Below are 22,749 nucleotides of genomic sequence, written 5' to 3'. Positions count from 1 at the left end.
GCTAAAGAAAAAAGTCTTTACTCTAAAAACTGCACACACACACACACACACACACACACACACACACACACACACACACACACACACACACACACACACACACACACACACACACACACACACACACACACACACACACACACACACACACACACACACACACACACACACACACACACACACACACACACACACACACACACACACAGAGTATGTTACTTCATGCTCATTCATGTCGGTTGCCATAAAGCACCATAGGTCCTCATATTTAATCAGCTGGGCCTCGGTATTCACTGAGGGGATCAACTCTGTCTCTCAAGCCTCTCAGAAACTCCTCTGGGTGGCGGAGATGTGTGAGTCACAGCACAGCCCGATGTCGGGGGGGGGATGCTCAGCTCCACGCCACACTTCCTCTATCTCTACTCGTCCCTTCTCCGACTCCCTCCCTCTTTCCGTCTCTCTCTGCACCCTCGGTGTGTGTGTGTGTGACTTACAGAAGTGACAGCAGAGGGAGTTAGGAGAGGAGGTAGGACGACTGTGGCGTCAAGGATACGGAGCCCTCTCTGTGTCTGAAAGAGGAGACTGCATCAAACCGGGGGAGAAATGAACTGCCCTAGCTTTCATTCTCACTTCCTGTGCTCTCTCTCTGTCTCTCTGTTGGGGTTCACGCTACAGGGCAACGCATTTATCATGAGCAGACTTCAAACCCAGGGCTGTAACTAGGTGCCATGCAAATACGAAGAATGGTGTCTGCTTTTGCGGGCTCTCCGAACCGCAACAATTAGACAGGAACTCGATCAGACCGCGGCTGTGAATTCGGCCACAAATTTCCCCTCCTGCACAAAGCTCCTGGCAAAGTTACGACCGTCACAACGAGAGGCCGAGAGCGTCCAGGCCGGTCGGTGGCCGTCATCCGCTCCAGTGACAACCACAAGAAGGAATCTCCAATTTGCCTTCGCCTCGCCGATGTCTCTGTGGCCCTCTGAGTGATCGCATCCCGCCGTCGCACCAGTCAAAACAGTGCCTTACTTCAGGAAATATTTTCACAGCACCATAATTGGTTCCATCTGTAGCTACACTGTGGCAAACACAAGCTATGTCATTATGCCTGAGTGAGTTCCCAGCTAAAAAAAAGAGCAAAAGAAACGGCTGGCGAGCGGGGTTTGTGCGAGTGTGAACACTTGTGTGTGTCAGTGAGGGGTTTGGAGGCATTCACTGAGAGGCAAACTCTGCTTTTATCAACAGAGGGGAGAAACAGATCTGAGGGAAAGGGATGAGTTGGAACAACAGAGGAATGTGATGAAGCAGGATGTTTCTGCAGCTACAGCCACGGCGCACACACACGCACACACACAAACACACAAACACACATCGCTGCCTACTCCCGTTTAATGGCTGGTTTAACAGCGTTGACTTTAGCTGATGAGTTTCTGTGCAAACACACATTTAGTCATTTCTGTAAAAATGCCTCAAACAGCAAAATAAAATGAGGAGGTGTTTAACACGTTGCTGCAGGCGGATTCAGGCAATTGACATTTTTGAGGCTGCACCGGGGTCGCAGCTAAATAAATCTCTTTCTCTCTGGAATTTAGAGACCCTCATAGTAAATTAAAAGAGAGAGGGCTGAGTGTTGACAGAGTGTTTAGACCACGCTTACGCTGTAACCGATCCCCTGTCACGACCTGGAAAACCTGAAGCCATGCAGCCAATCGACACTTCGTGATAACCTGCCGAAAGTGGATCCGACATCCTGTAGCACGTGTGGACGCCTGAACCAAATCAGACTCATTACGCTGTTTACAGAAACGGTAACCTATCAACACACACACTCACACAAACACACACACACACACACACACACACACACACACACACACACACACACACACACACACACACACACACACACACACACACACACACACACACACACACTACATGATTGCAGAGGGCATGACTTTGACTTAAATTGATTTCCTGGAGACTTTCTACAACGTGAACCATAGTAACTACTTTCCTAACAAAACCCTACCCTAACCTTAACTTAAACCACACACACACGCACGCACACACACATGTGTACACGCACACACACACACGCACACACACACACAAACACACACACACACACAAAGCGGAGCCATCCGAGTTAGTTAGGTGATTTCTGTCAGCTGAGTTTGTTCTGCTCAAACATCATTAAAACTAAATCCAGCACAGATCCAGCTGCACTTTGTCACACTGACTGAGTCGTCCACTGTGAAGAGCCTGCTAATGTAGAGGGCACACAACTGCTCTCACACACACACACACACCTACATACACACACACACACACAAACACGCACAGTAATTACTCTGTTTTTCCATGAGCTAGCTGGTTCAAACTCTGGGTAAAAACAGGGATGTCACCAACTAATTTTTGCAATAACAGAGACCGATGGCGCAGCAGCACTGTATAAACTAAGAAAAAGAGACTGAAGCAGTAATGAGCAAATAATTATTAGGAGGAATAAAATGCTAGCAGGTGGAGTCGGGGCAGACATCACTAATTTACCGTCAAGTCAAATCGGACAGTTTCCCAAATGGGCCAAGAAATCCAAACCACGTCCCCACAGCGGCCAAACATGTTTCAAAGGGCAGACAATCTCCCTGGTGTTTTACTCTTATTATCAACCGCTCTCCTGAAGAGAGCCAGATGTCGCTCATGCAACTGCACTGTCCAAATTTTATAAAAAAAACATACACATGAAAGAGAAAGTGTTGCACCAGTATTCTGTCTGCATCTTTGATATGTGAGTCTGTATAATGGCCTCACACTGTGTTTACTCTGCTCAGAAGATTAGCTGAAGGGGAAAAAGGTAATTGAGCCAAATGTCTGGAAATAAATATAATGATTGTGTCATTATATATATTTCCTATTTCTATCTTCACCCCTGTTTATCTGCAAGCATGATTACCAAAAAAACAACTGAATGGATTTCTGCAAAACTGGGGCTGCTTTAGAAAAGTCCAAATAGTGTCCTTTCCTAACCACTATACCCTGGAGCACGTCAGATGGTCAAGGAACCGTGTGAAGGAGAAGGTGAAGGGTTATGAAAGAAGAACCACGGTGCGGAGAAAATCCACACTCAGCGTTTGTTCACCCATCGTGAAGGATGTGGTATGGGTCAGGGAAGAGCACATCCCGTTTTAGTGCGGATTCTCTTTGATGGAAAGAATCAGGCACATTTATGCGATCGATATCAGGATTGTGTGAAATTTGGCGCAGCTTGATCAAATTAAAGGGACAGTTGGGGCCTCGGCGGAGGTTTGTTCTCGACTAAGTGCCATGAGTCGATTAACGTCATCTCACTTTGGGTATTTCTGTGCATTCCTCAACTTTTAGACTGCAGGTGGAACCGACACACTGTGCTGCACATGTTTACTCAGATGAAGAGAGTTCCTTGTTTTTCGATTGGCTCCAGTGAGGTCTGTGTTTGCACATCTGCTTACGGACATGTTTAACATTTTTACAATGAAATGTGTTCTGACCAGGTGGGAAAACGACCGTGGAACATAACAGTTGAGTCACTTCGACCCCCCCTCAGTGCAAGTGCGCTTGTTTGGACTCACACAATTACTGGGAAACAACGACAACAAAGTTATTCTGATGAGCACCTGAGAGGAAGTAGAGCCCATATGTAGGCTAATAGGCAAAAACACAAACACGTACACACACACAAAATTGAACCCAGATATTCCTATGACCTCATCTCTTTCATCCAAGTTCCCCTCCCACACCACATCGTCTCAATTAGACGTCGTGCTTCCAGACTCTGCTTTGATCAGAGCAGGTTTAGAAGAACAGCATGTGTCTATATACTAGTGTTTAGTGTGTGTGTGTGTGTGTGCGTGCGGGAAGGTAATCTTTGTTTTCTAATAAATGCAAAGAGAACCAGAACAGCAGTATAAAACAGAGAATACCTTTAACAAGGCCCAAGCTGCACTACATCTCACACACTCATAGAAATCAGTTAACTGAATGTGCTGGAATTTCATCATCAAGAACCATCAATTATTCCCTGGGAAATCAGGAAAATGTAAAAGAAAAATGTCCAACAATGTTAAAGAAAGTAAAAATACAAATTCCTGAATCCGCCCCCTGATCTGTATCGACACCTACATGTGTGTTCTTCCCTGATTAACACAACATCCTTCCACCAACTTCCCTAATTTGGCAAATGTGTTTATGTAAATCCACACGCAAACACCCTTGGCTACACTTCCTAATACCTTCTCATAATTAAAGTTATTTCATATATTCCTTTGACACTGCAGAAGGACCTTTATATTAATGGTGTGACCATTCTGAACATTTAATCAATTTGTACAATAAATAAAAAGAAAAACCGGGTGTAGACACTGGTGTGAAGTTATAGAAGAAGGGCACCGGCTCTGTGATATATGAAGAGAATAGATGATGAGGACAGGAGGCAGGTGGTTTACATCACCTTGGCAGAGTTACAGCCTGGCCAGCCGCCCACGGAGGAGGCCGGTGACTGTGCTGTGACACGGGAGACGCCGATGGCACTCAGTCCATTTATCACAGCGGACCCGGCCTAGCACCCATGAAAGACGCCGCCTTTCCTCCTTCCCGGCAAACTCGAAGCTTTCATCCGCCCCTCACCCTCGTCTTTCCTCAGTTCCCTGTGTGATTACCCTCATGCCACCCGTTCTCCCTCTCCTCACTGCAACCCTCACTTTTTCCTGTGCTCTCCTCTCATCACCCCACTTCTTTTCTTATTCCCCCTCATGACTCCACGTTTCTGATCCTCTGAACCGTTTCACCCTTTCCATCCTCAAAGTTTGCCTTCCTCCTATGATCTCTCAATCCCTTACTCATTCTTTTTGCTCCGCGCTCTCCTCCTTGATCTGATTCACCCCCTCTCCCTCCCTCGCCTTCCCCCCTCCTCTCGGCCCCATTCCTCTCCCGTCCGCAGAATCACCCTTGATATCTATTTGACTGCCATCAGCCAGAGGAGAGATGAAAATCGATTCTCCTTCCAGCAACTGCTTCTCTTCTGGCTAAGGAGAAACGGGAGGCAGTTAGCTGAGCTCTAAGTAAGGTCGTCCATCCATCTCCCTTTGAGGCCTGACGACAAGGCGGCTCTGAAATCAGTGTAGCACCGACTGAGGCTGGAGGGAGATGAAGCATGAGGGAGAGAAGCAGCCGAGGAGCAAAGACTTTGGCACACTAAAAAAATTCTGACTTTTCAGACCAACTCCAAAGACAAAGCCAAACATAATTTCCACCCATATAAACTATATGCAGCTTAAACTCAAGGGGACGGTGCAGCCAAACGATAAAAACATTTTTTTTTCACTTCCACAATCTGGCAGTGTCCAACCATGCAGACAGATTTTGGTTTAATTTTGCCAGGTTGTTAGAAATCTGTATCTGAGGTTTATGCAATAACCGACGAAACTGAAATGACTGACATATGGTCTGTGGCGCTCATTGGTAAATCTGGAAAGATGGATTCCAAATGTCAAAAATGGTTCCACTTATGATCCTCTATTACAGTGCCTGTTCTAAAGATAGCTTTCTGGGATGGGCTTATTGCTTGTCCCATTGTTATGCTGGTAGCAGCGTTCTTTCTAAAACCAGAACAGTGAGCGGAAGTAAATGAGGTTCCCCAAGTAAAGACCAATTGCTGGTCCCAGTCCCCAGAAACCTGAAGCTGCACCCCCACTGCTGCCCAGAGAGATGATCACCTGTTTATTCAAAGTACAGAGAAGTATGCAGAACCCAGAACAGGAGAATCAATCGTCGTTACCCTTTTCGTTAATGCACTGTAAATGATCACACTACCTTAATACCTGTCCCAATTCTATCACATACATGTAATATACACAAAAATGTCCTGTATGTCCTGAGTCCTAGCCACCACTCATACAGAGCACTGGTCACAGTTTCATTCAAAGTTTATTAATATTGAATGAATCACATGTCTAAATTACACCAAATGTGACACTGCACTTCCTTGGGCCCAAAATAAAACACATCCCAAGTGTGAAGCCAATGAAATGCAAAGTCCTCGAGATATGCAAGCCCCCAGATTTCTCAAATTAGTGTTTATATGTATATATACACTATATATAAGCACAAATAAACAGTGATTAAAATATGTGAAAATGAGAAGCAGAAACAATACCCACATTGTAGTTTGTACCAAAGAAGATCAGGCAAAATAAGAGTAAATGCCATCAAGTGGCCACTTATTACAACTAGAACATATAATACAATATTGACTCCAAAGAGGAATTTTCCCCTGAAAAAAGGGAAAAGGACAAGGATTTGAGAACGTCTTTCTTCTTTCCTTGTTTGTTAGGTACAGTATAATTGCTCAGATTTATTTTCTGATCCACTCGAGTCACCCTAACCCCCCAACTGGGACCAGCTGACTTAGGTCACTCTTCACCCCTATGTAACCTCATACCTTATCATAATTTTTATCAAGAAATATAATAAAGATAGTTCATTTTTAAAATTGGAATTTGAGCTTGACTGGAGGGAGAGAGGGAACATTTATTGTGCAGCTGCAGACAGAGAGTTTTCCTCTCGGAGGGAAGTTAAGCAAAGGGAAAGTGGAAATGAGATAGCTGAGTTTCCCCAAAGAGAGATAGATAAGGCAGACTTTATCTCACCTCCCATCTGCTGGGTCAAAGTACACCAGGAGGAATGAGTCCAATATGGAGATATAAAATTAGATAAATAAAATAAGATACAAAATCCTTCTGTTTATCCCACCAATCCATATCCCCGAGGAGTTATATGAGCATCTGTGTTTGTTAATTCTGTGTTCACAGTGAACGACGCTGACAGACAAATACAGCGATGGTGTGCAGGCAGTTTTCTAAGTGTTAATAGTGTCAGCGACAGTTTGTCATAACAAGGCCATTGTGCTTCTCTGGCTTCCTCTGACTGAATTGTGTGTTTGCAGATGACTGTAAGAATCTGTCCCACAGGAAGACAAAGATAGATGGTCTTAAGCTTTAACTAGGATGAGGAAACACTGAGGAAAGATCCCATATCCGAGACAATGAAAGCGTCAAATAAAAAAAGTGGATACGGATGGGCCGCGGCACCTACTTCATCACAATATCTGAGATCGGTGGCAGCCCTCAGATAGATGTCGGCTCACGTTCCAGCCGTGCCAGCAGACGACAACAGAGCTCTCCTCTGTCAACAGACTGCAGCTCAGGCATATTTCATGACAGGATCAGACGCAGGAGCACACATGCCCCAAAGCTAAGAGCTTCCTCAGAGAGGGGCCAGAGAGCAGGACGGTACATCTCCATCTGACACCGGTCCAAGAAGAACAGAGATCAGGGAGCCTCACACGTTCACCTCCAAAGTGTAACGAGGGTAAATCTGAATATTCATATTCTGTTTTATATTTGTGGGCAGTTTAAAGAAGCACTCCACTAACTTTACAGGCCAAGGTCAATTTATTAATCACAGCTAATTCTACACAGTCTGCGAGGCAGGTATATTAAGGATCTTTCAAGTGTAAAGAAAGACACTATCAAGTTGCATTGTGGGAAGTGTAGGATCCCTGAGATTGGACCTAACTAGCTGTAGAGTATGATACTATATCTCTCAGTAAGAAAGAGTTTCACAAGGTGAGCTATTACAACATTTGGTGATATGATTTAAGAAAAGCTGTTTCCATCCGTGCCCAGGAAAGATCTGAAATCCTGTTTCTTCATGTAGAAATGGGTCAGGATGCTACTTTGGGGAAATAAAATTGGACATGAAATTATTTAACATGAGTGAATCATATTTAGAAAAATAATTAGACTTTTTAGTTTGGTTTGTGACTCATCCACTAACAAGGGGGAGGCAGGGTTTGTGAGCTATATTGCAGCCAGCCACTAGGGGGAAATTAAGATGCTTTGGCTTCACTTAAGGGGAGCTGTCTTCCATCTTTATATGGAGTCTATGCTTTTAACCTAACCAACTGGACTGATTTGTAACAAAGCTGTAATCAGTTTCCTGTTGCACACTACATATCAATGTTGATAAAGACGTCTTATAATCCCATGAGGGACGGCCTGACAATTCTAATTATTCATTATTTCATTCAATTCACATGCATTTGTTTGGCCTTTGTCTAAAGTGAAGAAGAACAATCCAAGCATCAGTTCACCGTGAGTATGTCTGTCGGTCTGATAGATTGCAGAGGGAGAGTTTATCCACTCATTCACTGTTGGGACAAAAATCGTGACATTTCTGCAGCTTTGATTTTGAAGTTTTAAAAAAATGACTCTCCCTCGTGTATCCTGACTTAATTGAAGAGAATTATTAAATCACTCGTGTACTTTTTTTGGGGGATAATAGATATTCCACCACCTATTCAGAATAAGGGGAAGTGTGTGATGATCTAAAGTGCACAGATAGTATGCGGCTGATGTAACTACATCTGCAGCATTACTGTCATTTCTCTCTGTGACCCCCCCAAGGCCTGACCGCAGAGGTCAAGATATAACACGTGGAGCTTGTTAAACAGTCCATTAGCACTTAGCATGAGTGATAATGTTCATCTGTCACCCACTGGTGTGGTGCAGGAAGTAGAGGAATGATCATAGAAGTTGCAACTTTAATTACAAGCTGAAGTGCAGTTTCCTTGTTAAGAAGAAATTCCTAAAAGTTTTCATCTAGTTTATTGTTTTACAAAAACTACAACAGAGTATTAGGGCCCCCCAAAAAAAGGATAAAATTGCGATTTAATTTTGACAAGAATTAGTTCGTAAGTGCAAGAATAAAGTCATAATTATATGAGAAAATCAATCATTTTGTAATATTACTTGAATAGTCTTTACTGATATACGTTTTGGAATACGCGTCATGTTAGAATATAATATAATCCTCATATTGTCATTGCACAGTTTTACAGCGAAATTTAGCAGGGTGCGTATCAGAAGATAAGCCTGTCGAGGAATGTGAAGTATCTTGTTATAAGTTTGACAAAAACTTAATAATCTTTTGACACATCAGCACCATATTATTGTAAGTATCAAAACTCTGTCTATTCTAGAGGAAGAACCACACAGACTTGGATACAGGTGCATGCAGTGTAGTTCCTCAAGAAACAATAGGATTGGTTCAAGATTTTGGAGTGAAACTCAGACAAGCACTGGTTCTCCTTCCTGGTTATTCCTAAAGATTTTTTTCTTTATTCTTGTCATATTATGACCTCTTCCTCGATAAATTACGACTTTATCCTCTTAATATTGTGATATCATTCTTAAAATCTCAACATTTTCTTCTTCAATATGGCCCTAATTCCCTGACGTAAAAACCTAATCTACTGGAATCCAAACAAGATGAATGCACCTGCTTCAAATGAAACGGAAATGAACCGGTCTTGGAGCTACACATGGGCTTAATGAAGACAAATAACCAGCTTAACTTGACCATATCAGCCATCGGCTACAGAGGTCAGCCCCTGTGGTGTGGCGGTCAGAGGACCTGAAGTGAGAGAGCAGCATCAAACAGCGCACACATCTGAAACCGGATTAGAGTTGTACGCAGGTTCTGATTATGCAATATTTATCTGTTCTTTTCTCAGGGAGCACGGCACATGAACTCGGGGAACTTTCAAAAGCAAAGGATTAATTTGCACGCATTGGAGTTAGTGCTCAGATCAAAGCGCGGGGCGCGTCGTGGGAGTATCCAAAACCTCTGTGTATCGAGAATAGAGATTTCGCTTTGGCTGTGTACCACTTCTATTTTCATAACGATATGAAGGGGAGGAAGAGGAAACATCAAGGGAGTGCAAGCTGGAGTTGAATGTAATTAACCACTGTGTATACGCAACAAATGCCAACAGACCAAAGCAAAGATAGCGTACAAGTAAGGACAGAGTAAACAGCGAGGAGAACAACGTTAGTTAAAAACATACACAGGGATTTTCTTGCCAGTTCGCAGAAAAAAAACAAGAGTCCCAGATTTCTTCTTCGTGGTGGATCTCGGCGGTTACCCTTGGGAGAAATGAGATACTAGAGAGCTCTGAGGTAGACAGGGACTCGTCTCTGTGTTTATTTGTGGATTTCCTCTGTATAAACTGACAGTGCCAGGCTCTTCCTTTTCTCTGACTGTACTGTTGTTTACCCTGAAGATACACAAGCTATCTGAGAATCTGGGCAAAGACAACAGAGCGATTAGCTTTAGCGCACGCACGCTCACAAACACACACACACACACATCTTTCCTCTTACCGTCACAGTCACCCAAGTGGGCCACGTTCCCCTGTTCGACATCTTGCTCGAACGGCAGTCTGCAGAGGAGAAGAGACACAGCCATTAATCAGGGGACATGGAGGCACAGCAACGCGGCCACTGACACAGCACAGATTCTCTCTGATAGAGGAAAAGTATCTCGACGCCTCAGCGCAGGACAAGCTACACGCAGACGCATAAATCTCTGCAGGTTCCTTTTGACAACCTACATCACTGAAATCTTTGTTTACACTGAGAAAATAATTAAAAACAGAGCAGTCCTTGAGCTGCCTAATATCTCGCAATAATCATCGTTATAATTTAAAGATAACCACTTATGCCTGGAGGGTTGTTAATTAAGCAAATGAATGCACTAAATTGCAGCATACTTGTCTTCACATTAAATATTTGTGGTATAAGTATAAACCTCGTGTCCTCAAGTATTAGGGAGCTGAGGAAGTTCCTATAAAAAATATTCTCCGGAGTTCTCCGAAAAAAAAGAAGGTAATTGTATGAACTTTACGAAAAACCAATTACGCTTCAATGAAAAAGTAATTTGTCAGACGAGTTAATTGCTCATCAAAAACAAAAACTCAAACTTGACAGGTTTTCTATTATTTTAAGGAAATTATGACATTTCTACAAGCCCCAGCCCCCGCGCTTCAAAACTCATTTCCCATTTGGACAACAGTGGAGCATGGAAAACCCAAGGGATGAGAATATTATGATGAAGAGAGGAAGCAGGGAGGAAATGAGAACAGCACAGAGACCAGGTGCTTGCAAAGAAAAAGCACAACAGCTTTCAAGGTATCAGGGGAAACTGAGAGGTTACAGTGGACAGACAGAGTCATTACGTGTATTAATGCGTGTGAGCACATAGAAGAAGATGTACCTGTAGGGTTCGTTCTGTAAATAAAGGCCGTATATATATTTCACATTTGAGGTAAATATACATATTAGCCTTTTTGCCAAAAGTAAAGGGAACACAACTAACAGAGTAAAACGGTCATTCATGACACATTTTGTATCATTTGTTTAATTTCAGAAAACACCGTGAAAACATAACAAGTTGTGTTTTACCTTTTTAATGCATGACCTAAAAATTACTTGAACCCTCGGCATAGTCTGTTAGAAATAACTGAGACATGACTCACAGTTGTAACCTAATACTTAAGAGTTGTCTTAGTATCTGTTGTCAGAGAGCACTTGGCAGCAGAGAGGCTCAGGTGATCTGATGCAGGCCTAAGTAATGATTTAAGGGACATTAAGATATATGGGAGCTTATTTGGGAGCTTATTTGAAACCACAAGCCTCCGGGCGGAAGGTTGTGATTGTCACTTACAAAAAGTGGTTTTCTTTAGATTTACTGGTGGGCGGAAATCACAAATCAACTATGTTCAGATTTTAGTTTCTTTGTCTTGGTCTGTTGTGGAAACGAATCAGTCAAAGCCACGGAAGTCTCTTGTGATTTAAACAGAAAATTGCTACAAGGTTGTAAATAACTATTAAAACATTTTCATACTTAAACGCAGGCGCACCATTTGGCCCACAGACGACCTTTGAAGACGCATGAGGCGCCTGAGGATGATGAATTGAGCTGATTGGGGCAGGAGACTGAGAAGTACATATTCTGCAATTAGCGCAAGGCTCAGTTTGCAACACAGCCAACATCTGTGCTTTTAATGTCTAGAAAACACTGAAACAAATGTGTGCAACTGTGCTTTGAAACTACAGCGGCCGTCATCCTAATAAAGAACAATGTTTTGTGTTCAGTCGGCTGCCTCCCATGGTCTGTGGGGCATTCGTTGTGTATACATTAGGCTGCGTGTGTGTGTGTTTAGCACATATAGTAACCGTGAATAAATGGACCTTGGCTAATTAGAAGCACACATACATGCTCCAGTAAAACCCCAGTAAAATGTTCCTCCCAGTAAAGCAGCCACAGCTACTACTTTCATTAAACACACATCATGTTTCTCCCTGACAAACTGCCCACATTACAATCTGATATTACATAACGACAATCACAGTGGTCTCCTCTGGCGTCACTTTGCAAAGAGAGGTTGTATTATTCCACAAAGAGGAAATCCACAGTAACTCGATGCAAAATCAATTGTCAAGTTGACCGCCCTTGGTAAATCAAATCAAGACCAACACAGAGGCCTTTAATATTATAAGCAGGCAGCCTGAGGTGGTCTTTAAGGCCCACGCTGTCTGTTGTGCAGCCACTACACATGAGCTTTTAGGACCTAATTCAGTAAGCAGTCCGACTAAAGAGAGATCTGATTTCACTAGGGGGAGCAGAGACTGAAGGTGAGCAGTCAGAGCACTGGGTGGACGGAGAGCTCACAGACATCAATACACACGCACACACACACACACACACACACACACACACACACAGTCAATAACATGTATCCACATCCATTCACACAAACCCTTTCAGACAACACATTGTCTGGGTACGTTAGCTTTACCTCTAAGTAAAAACAATAACACACAAATCTATCTATCTATCTGTGTATTTGTCTGTCTGTCTGTCTTTCTGTCCGTCCATCCGTCCGTCCGTCCGACTTCTCACACATGGACTCATTGACAGAGGACAAATCTGTATGGTCAGACTGGGTAAGAACGACATTATTTTAACTTTGCGAACAGAAGTGATGTATGTGTTTATTTGTAAATAGAGCAGCTGGTGACAGGAGACACATTCAGGAATCATTCTAATTCCAGGTGCGAACAGACGAACTTGGAGTTGTCCACTTGTGATTGGATGTCTCGGGATGGATGTGAATACCGGGTCTGAACAAGGCCAAACAGCCACAGACAGAGCAAAGGAATTCCCGAGCAGGTAAATAATGTATGACTCTGCGGGTGTGCTGTCAGAGAAATAACTTTGACGGGAATGATAAAGGCAGAAACGAATCAAAACTAAATATACAAAAAAAAGATTGTATTAAAGAGAAAGAACAGCGGAAGATGGTAAAACAACAAATACAACTTCACATATACCTTAAGACTGACAGACGAATAAACCAGACACATTCTGTGTGATGTATGTTTGTGTGTTGTAGTGATGTACTGTATATACAAACAGAGGTGTCATACCTGGTCCCAGGTCTGAGGAAGGAGCAAGTGCTTCCTCTAGTCCAGCCACAGTAAGGATCCCTAGAGGCGATGCAGTTCCTGTAGAAAAAGTCACATAAATGAATGTGAGCGCTTCTTCTCAAGGTTGTGTTTTTGGCTCTGCTTGATCGTGGGACATTTTAACACCTAAGAGTCTGGACCATGGTCCAAACCAAATGTTCACAATGGATTCGGTTAGTTTTGGTTTAACATTGTTATTCAGGGAGCTGAGTAAAGGCTTTTGTATGAATATACAGTACGGTCTGTCGTCATCACTAAAGTGGGCTGCATATACCTTTACTTGACATAGATGGATGTGCAGACGAGGGATTATCACTGTACAATACCAGCAAAATGAACGTCCTTGTCCTTCAAACAATATATCATCAGAGGCAAAGACTGCAAACAATCCTGCGAGCTGCTTCTTCACTTCTTCTATTGTTTAATATTGTCTCAACTTCTTACAATGGCTCCAAAAGACTGAATTACCCACACTGCAAAAACGCACACATTTTGTCTGCTATAGCCTCAAATGTGTCTACCCGTCATAAGATGTGTCTTCTGATTTCAGAAGATATGGGTCGCTTAGATAAAAAGATAAACTAGGTATTTTTACTCCATTCTTGTCTCTAAAGTTTTGGATATCAGACAATGAGATATTCACTGTGAAGGTTTTGGGGTTTCAACTAGTTTTGTAAAAAGAACATACTGGTTGCAGGGCAGGACATCAGTCTGAATTATATGGAAAAAGAATTTTGCAGGAAAGTAGTTGCCCAGTGATTAGTAACTGCTGACCAATAAAACCTTGCTCAGTGGTTGGTTGCAAAACATGAGATTTTAATGATGGCTCTGCATGGGGAGTTAAATGAGGTTAGAGGATCAACCTGTAAGTGTTTACTCTTTATGCATTGGACAGCAAATTATTTACTGTGAGATGTTAAATGAATAAAGATTGATTTGAGCGTGTAGGCTGAGAGCAGGTCAGAGAGGAATCCGTGCGTCAGCTGTAAACACACTAAATCAAAAGTTCTCACAAACGCTCACTAGAGGTTAAAAATTCAGAGCTGAGCTGATGAAATGTCTCCAACAAACCTTGATCACACTCACACACGCAAGAATAACTCTCTTACGCTGAGCTGAAAGAATAAATCTCTCACACTTAACACAACTAAGAAAGCGTGTGAGTTTGAATCACACTTGTTTATGACTCACCTGGTCCAGTGAACACTGTGATGTGTGTGTGTGTGTGTGTGTGTGTGTGTTTACCAGGTTGTGTTTGTGTGTTAGTGAACCCTAACGCTCCACAGCCACAGGCATCAGCGCTCGGTGAGCATGCCAGCAGAGATATCTGCTCATCACTCCCCATTACCTCTATGTAATCATATCTGAGGGCAGCGATGAGCTCTGACTCTGTTCTGCTGCTGGAGTAAACTTTTCAAACATGAGTCGTCCGACTGGAATAAACTTCACAGCTTTTACACGAATCAATTGCCAGAATAATCAACAACGGAACTTCATCCTTAAAGGGGACATATTATGGCCATTTTACCACAGTTGATATGGTTCCTTGGGGTCTTAAGGAAATGTCTGTAACATATTTTGGTCAAAATACCCCAAGGATCATTTAAAACAGCTCCTTTTTACCCTGTCTAAAACAGCCCTCCTCAGATTGACCTGTTTTGAGTGCCCCGCCCCCCTCACCCCCGGTGAGCCTGGCTGCGAGAGCCCCAGCTCCCCAACGCAGCCCCGCAGTGGGAGCAGTGGGAGCTTGAGCTGGTGCAGCGGCAGCATCCTTCCACACTGTTAACTCAACGTTTAGAGGTTTTCCGGGGGTCCCTTGTTTATGCGGCCACTTAAATGTCTGACGGGTAGCAGCAGCGAGCTAACGCTAGCTGGGCTCCACTGGCCCGGTTAGCTCGCGAGCTAACGCTAGCCAGGGTTCACTGGCCCGGTTAGCTCGCGAGCTAATGCTAGTGTTAGTAGCGAGACTCCTTACATGGGCATGGTGTGACTATGACGTTTATTTTGGTTGTAATCCCATTCGACGCACTCTAGCGTATCGTTTCTGACATAGAGGAACTACAACAAATCGCGGGAGTTGTTTTTTTCCAGAGTTTTGCATAGACATGACAGATACCCAAATTAACGTGTAGAAGCACTACAAAAGTGGAATTTTCATAATATGTCCCCTTTAAAGGGATAGTTCACAAAAAAATGAAAATGCACTCACTATCAACTCGCCACTAAGCCGATGGAGGGTGAAGTGTTTGAGTCCAATAAAATCTTTAGGAGTCTCAGGGGTAAACAGTGTTTCAGCCACAATGACTGATTCTTCAGACGTTTTAAAACAACAGAAAGAAAACACAACATGCCTCCCTGCTGCTTGTGTGGTGTTATCCAAGGAGGTTATCAGCCGACTTTTAGGCTTAAACATGGTGTAAATGACATCGTTTCGAGTTGAATATGAAAGTCAACCACACTTCATCGGCACAGTGGTGAGTGGATAATGAGTGAATTAATATTTTTGGGTGAACTATCCCCAAGTTTATGGTTAATCTGTAAATGACAAGCCTCAATTATATTTGTTTGTCATACGGGTTTCTTTTACTTAATTAATCTACTGTTACCTTAGTGATAAAGTGTGATGTTAAAATTTCTTTTGGAAATTGTTTATTTGTACTGCACAAAACAAAAAACTAAATAAAAAAAAAATATTGGAAATAATTACATCTTATATCAAATATTTTTTAGAATCTGTCTCTGCTGTAATTAAGATTACAAATTAAAACAGAAGCAGCTAGATTAGTATTTAGAAGACGCTAGTCTACTCTCCTTATAAAATACATTCTCATTTATTAGTTATTAAATTACTCTAATATGTATTATAAAAGGCAAAAATAATCATCATTATCATTATGTGGTAAAATTACAGTGCGTCTATAATAAAAATGTTAACTGCTTGCTGATGCAATAATACAGCAATACTTTTAATGGTGGTGTATTACACTAACAGCTTTTATTATATTTTCCTCCAATTTACTGGCGCTTTTTTATTGGGTTTTGAGTCATTTCAGGGCTCTACAGCAGTTTGCAGATTATCACCTTGCTCAAGGGCATGGTGACGTGGCTATTATCACTATTATCATTACAAGAAAAATTAAAGTCAGCTGCAGACCAGCAAGTCTAGAGCTGGCAGGGCGTCACTGCGTCTTCGTAGAGGACACTTGTCAAAGTAAGAGTTTCTGAATGGTCATCAGGTTTCTCATTATGCTGCCCTGCTGCACTTCTGCTTGCACACTATTTGGTGAGGACTTACTTCATGCACCGGGAGTAGAGCTGGCATCGGGCCACCGGCACTCTGACCACACAGGAGGGGAAGGCAAGGAGGAGACTGTGGCTCGGCCGGTCCAGAGTCAGAGACAAGAGCTGCCGGGCCTGAGGGGAGTCTTCAGCACACCTGCAACACGCACAAAGACACAGGCATCAACACAAAACACAAACAAACATTAGGCCATTTCTATTACCAGACCGAGCCTGCACATTAAATGTGTGACCTCAGTCTGAGCATAAACAGCGAGAAAAATAATCCTTCCTCATGAATCAATGTGAAGCACAATCAAACATTAACCGCTCTATAAATAAAAACCATTGTAAAAGTGAAAGTACCAAGAGAATGTCCGTGTTTGCCGGATGTTACAGTGTCAACCAAGGTATGCACTGTGCTGATTGTTGAGGTCAGAGGTCAGCTGGTCATCAAAAATAGCAGCCAGGAGCTGAATCGCAGGTAATTGGCACTTAAAGCTGCGGCAGCCGGCAACAACCTGCCTGAGCATAGTGGATTTATGCACATGTACACTCATGCACCGGTTGTATCTGGATGGTTTATGGTAATGACACTGAGACCGAGCCCGCAGTCATTAACAGGAATCTATCATTCTGCTAAGGCCGAGCTGTGAGTCATTCCTCACAGCCAATAAGGAGAGGGAGAGAGATGTGGAGAGAGTGAGCAAATAGAGGAAAAAGATAACGAATCCTGGAAAAAGGGAAAGAAAAATAAAAGTTTGAAGACTGGTGAAAATAAAATGAAGGAAACAGGATCATGATCAGGTAGAGGGGGATAACATACAGGTTCTATTACAACCTTTTCTGCCATGCACTCTAGGAATTATCCAGAATATTGTCATTTTCCGGAGTTTGTCCTTCACATGTGAAGAACATAGCAGGTGATTGTCCCGGTCAGATGCGTTCAGCACAGGAAAATGTCCAGAACAGTCAAGTGCGGGGTGGGTAGTGGGTAGTACTGTACATGCAGGGGGGAGAACATGACATATAAAATGAGCTGCGGAAATCCCTTTTTGTTCCCAAGACATAGACACAGCCCTTATCTCCAAAACATCTTTGTCACATATGTCACCTGTTTTTTATCTTCAGACATTTCTATTCTTTTGGTATATTTCAGTTATGTGTCTGTCTTGGTTAGGGTTAGGTTTAGGATGGGACAAGTTCCTGTAAATGTCTAAAATAACCGACTTAGACATTTGTCAACTCCCCTGAAGGAAATTATGAAAATGGTCAGTGCAGGTCTATTAGCAGCTTTAGTGTTGCATCTCTTTCAGGTCATTTTCTGGTCCATTATGGCAGCAGACAAGTCATGAACCAGTAATTTCCATCTGTGCTGACCTCTTAAAGGATGACTGTGTCAGTGGCCCTTCCTCTCTGTACCCCAGGGTTTCACGCAGCACACAAGGCTTTTCTTTGTCCCGTGCATGTAAGGTGAGGTTAAGAGTTGCCTGGAGCTCTGTCTCCTGATGAGCTGGGTGAAAGCTGTGATAGCTGGACTGTCACTGACCTCCTGGTGGGCTCGCCATGCACATCAAATTATCCCTTACAAACTGGCTCCAGGCTACACCAGCTCATTCAACACACACACACACACACACACACACACACACACACACACACACACACACACACACACCCCTCATTTCACTTGCCATTACTATCCCTCAATTTGTCATGTCTGAAGCAGAAAAAATATGCTGGGACACAAATTGGCAAACATTTTGGATGGGAATAGGAATGAGAGAAAGAGTTATACTAAATAAGAAGTGGACCAGTATGAACTGGAAGATGAGGTTTCCAGGCAGTTGGGTGGAGAAATATTCCTTTCCCCCCGTTATTGCAGAAGAAATTGCATATATATATTTGGGAGGGAAATTACCATAGCAAAAAGCTAGTGTACGGAAACATGTACTTTCTTTTAAAATGCCTCTAATTAGGCTTGGTGGCAGATAATCAGCAGCTAAATCTGCCTGCATGTGTGTGACAATCTCCTTCCCTCCACCCTGCGGCTCTCCGCCACGTGGAAACAAAGAGGAAAAGCAAAAAAGCCGTTTGAAAGGGAATTCTATTCCACTCGGATCTTTTGTTGAGATCCAAATATTATATATGATTCTGCTTCAGACTGATGATAAAGGGTCACTTTTTCCTGACAGTGTAATTTTGGTCTAGATTAAGGATAATGTGATTTTATCATCACTTCATTACTTTCTGTTGTTTTCGCCGCAATGTCGTCCTGTAGTGTGTCTCAACCTTTTTAGAAGATTTGATAATTAAATATTAACCTCTAATCTTATTTTTTCGGTTCATATTCTCTTCATGGGGTTGTATCATCTCAGCTCCAGCTCAGTTATGAGTATTTTTAAACACACGTCATGTTTTGAGGTTTATCTTTTTCCTTCTGGGACGCTTTTCCTTCCAGCTCTCCTTGCTGTGCACACGTGATCCCAGACATCCCTTTCCAGGCTTCGCCTGATGTATACGTCTTTCTCTGTGAGCTGCTTTATATCAAGCTCTCTCTACAAACATGTTTGTTGACTTACATTTTTTTTTTTTCACTTTAAGAACTAAAGCTTAAGCAGCCAGTTAACATAGCTGAGTACAAGGGTGAGAAATGGAGGGAAACTGCAAGCCTGGCTCTGTCTTGAGATAACCAAACCCGACCTATTAGCACCGTTTAAGCCGACCAATTAAGGACTGCTGCACACTAGTGGATTTCTTGACCGATGGGAGACCAAAGGCATAATGAAAACACACACACTGGACGATTTGGACAGAGCCACACCACACACTGTTCGTTTGCAGAAAAGGATTTCACAGTGGCGATTCCAGAAACTTGAAATCTCACGGAAACTCGCGATATCTTCTTCTTCCTCTTCAGATTCTTTGGTTGGCATACAACTTTGAGGTGCATTACTGCCACATTCTGAGCTAGAGTGAGTAACAATTGCGTGATTGAACATGACTTCAGAAGGAAAACAAACAGAGACGAGGACCGTTATTGCATGTTCTGTATTGCAGCGGGAAAAAAACGTGTGTATGCTACTATGGATGTAGTCTTAGAAGGCGAATACTTTCTGCATCAAGCTGGAGGTTGATGCTACAAAAACAGGGTGAAGCTTCGACTGACTGACGAGGCGGGCCCTCGTACGGCGGCTCCACACCTCGATCACATCTGCTCAGATTCTTGCTCCAAATGACGATATTTTAGCTTTTGTAAAATAGTAGGAATGGGAAAAGTGTCATCCATCTTTATGAACACTTTATAGGTCACTATCTATCTATCAGTTTGGGAGGAACTAGTATGTGATTTAGTTAATTTGGGATTGAGCCAGGTTGATTCACCTTTTTTATTTCTAAGCTAAGCAAACCAGCTGCTGCCTGTCAGTTCATATTTAATGAACAGCCTATAAATTGACATCACTCTTCTTATTCATCTCTCAGTAAGAAAGCAATAGTTGAGTATGAATTAGCTTTAACATCTTACTTATCAGGGTTGAATCCCTCCAGCTCCTCCAGGAAGATGTTGCTGGTGGTGATGCTGTTGTCCTGGTTGGGCATGATGAGGAACTTGAGGATGCTCCCGCTGCTCGACCCGAGGAACATGACGGTTCTGTTTCTGTGTGGCCCGGCTTCTGTGTCCAACACGATCTTATTCAGCTGGTACCTGCACAGAGAGGGCAGACTGTCACATTAACACCACCACACTATTGTGCGGCTCATTTGGAACTTTTATTCCACGAAAGCTAAAAACACAGTGAGGAACTTTGTGGAGGCGAGTTTATGATTTTAGCGCATTGCAACGGATTGTGATGCGGGTATAAAATACACTGCCTCGGGTGAATTTAAATCATCATATGCTCATTTCTCATGAGTCACTACAAAATGAAACGAATTCCTCAGAGAAAAGCTGCTCATCAAATCTGCATAATAAACTAATTATGGCAGAAATTCAATCATTAATAATATCAGTCAAGTCAATGGACTGGTCCCGGAACAATAGCAGAGTGTTGCTGAGCTACACACGGGCCTGTGTATGTGAGTCAATGGAACAAAGAATTGAAGCCATGTTGTGCCGGGTGATTAATATTCCATATACATCCAGTTCCCATAATCCCCAGGGATGCATGCATTGATGTGAGACTACAGCTGGTTGACTGCTACCACACGCTGCAACAGAACCAGGATAACTTCCAGCAGGATTAGTCTTAACTTCAGCAGCATGAACAGACAGATCACGTGTGCGTTTGAGTACATACAAAATCTCTGTGTTTGCAACCAAGTCTCCTACACCTCAAAAGGTCATACAGGAATATTAGGAATATATCAACTTATCAGTTCAATCAAAGTTTGCTTGAAAATAAATATTTTAGTGATGCCATAATTATATAGAAATGTGTTTGCTGCACTAACTTATGTATCATATTTAGTTAGTTCTGCTTGTTGATTGGTTTGTTTGTTTCTAAGCTAGTTTCTACAACATCTACTAAAATAATTTCCATGAAACAGGGAAGAACCCACCAAGTTTTGTTGCAGGGGGTTGATATAGAACAGTTTGTCACTTTGTTAATATTTAAAGATTTTTTATTTTCACTGTTTTCCAAGGAAACAATTCATGAATATTGACCATAAAAAAATCACATTTAGATAAGATATATATATATATATATATACTTGGCAGAAGAATGGGACATGGGCCAAAAAAGAACAACTTCCAATTGGGTGCGAATCGAGACAAAGGTCATTTTATACATTTTAGTTAACACTGCAATATTTTTTGTGTTTTTTGACATTTTCAGAATTCTCCCTGGGAATAATTCATGGATCTCGATGAAATAAAAATCCGGGCAAATTTAAAGGACTAATTATGATGTTGGTTTTAAACGGACTGTTGATGGAGGTATCCATTCTACTCAGTGCCATTCTGATCAGCGTATCAACTCAAAATCTATGGGGGACAGAGATAGTGTTGGACTGTTGAGCTGGGTTCAGACTCACCTGACCATAGTCCTGACTATCCAGGGTCTTTGCCCGAGTGATGGCACAGCTTCATCCATCAGCGGGTGGGTCTTGACGAAGTTGAGCATGTCATCTGGGAACGAGTTGGACGAATTGAATCTGGATCCTTGAACAGCACAGCCCCCGGGTCTGGGAACAGGAAGTTTTCAAACAAGTTCAGCAGATGGTACACAGGCAAAGTGGAGTTCCCATTTCTGACTACATTGGGCCTTAGTGAAGATATATTTATATCCCCAAGCAGTCTAGACTGTCACGGCCACACTCGCAGTCAGACAGATCGCCTTTTTCAACATTAGAGAGACGAGCCACAAGCTCATATCTGCAGAATTTGGACTGTGATGGATGGGGGTGCTGTATCCTTGGGAAAAATAACTTTCCCACATGACTTTCAGTTTGGTAAACAGAGTTTCTACAGAATGTATAACTAAATACAATATCTTCCTGCATTCTTCATATGAAATCTAAACCCTAGACATGAACTGCGCCGGCAGATTTGTGGCTTAAATCACTCAAAATAATGTTTTCCTCCCACATTTGTGCCGTAACAACCTGAACACAGGTGCATGAATTGATTACAGCCATCTGCACCTTGGCTTCGGGATGACTTCATCTGGAACAGGCGTCCAAATGGACTCGGGTGATTTCTGCTCCTTGAACCTCCCTTCAAACACCGACGCCAGCTGCTCCATGTCAAAGGCACACACCGCCGAACCCGGGATGCTGGAGAGACAGGGGTGGATGGAGAGAGAGAGAGAGAGAGACTGTTGATTGATAAAACACTTAGACGAAATGAGGAGTACAGAGAAGAGACGTGCTGGAAAAAGAAAAGATAAGGTGGAGAATTGCCTTCTTAAAAGTAAACTCAGGAAAGAGGTTAAAATATAAAAAGAAAATTGTGAGACAGACACCCATTGGAGATGATAGATTGGATTTTGGCTGCTCATATTTTTTGACATTCAATGTTTGAAAACAAAGGGAATTGTTATAAAGACGGAGCGAGCGA

At 42.6% G+C, this 22,749-nt stretch overlaps 1 protein-coding gene across 1 annotated transcript in view; it reads right to left on the bottom strand.

Annotated features, from left to right (window-relative positions):
- sema6bb (sema domain, transmembrane domain (TM), and cytoplasmic domain, (semaphorin) 6Bb) overlaps positions 1-22,749 on the bottom strand; it is a 127,960-nt gene that overhangs the window by 16,819 nt on the left and 88,392 nt on the right. Inside the window, exons 11-16 of the mRNA XM_053430196.1 lie at positions 22,335-22,466; positions 21,726-21,875; positions 20,215-20,394; positions 16,705-16,845; positions 13,371-13,448; positions 10,263-10,321 (exon numbers count right to left, since the gene is read on the bottom strand). Of these exons, the coding sequence (XP_053286171.1) occupies positions 10,263-10,321; positions 13,371-13,448; positions 16,705-16,845; positions 20,215-20,394; positions 21,726-21,875; positions 22,335-22,466 (740 nt within the window). The remainder of the gene's footprint in view (positions 1-10,262; positions 10,322-13,370; positions 13,449-16,704; positions 16,846-20,214; positions 20,395-21,725; positions 21,876-22,334; positions 22,467-22,749) is intronic.

Source organism: Pleuronectes platessa, chromosome 9 (assembly GCF_947347685.1).
Source record: "Pleuronectes platessa chromosome 9, fPlePla1.1, whole genome shotgun sequence".
NCBI lineage: Eukaryota > Metazoa > Chordata > Actinopteri > Pleuronectiformes > Pleuronectidae > Pleuronectes > Pleuronectes platessa.
The sequence above is the reverse complement of the archived record's forward strand: the minus strand, read 5'-3'. Positions and strand labels throughout refer to the sequence as shown.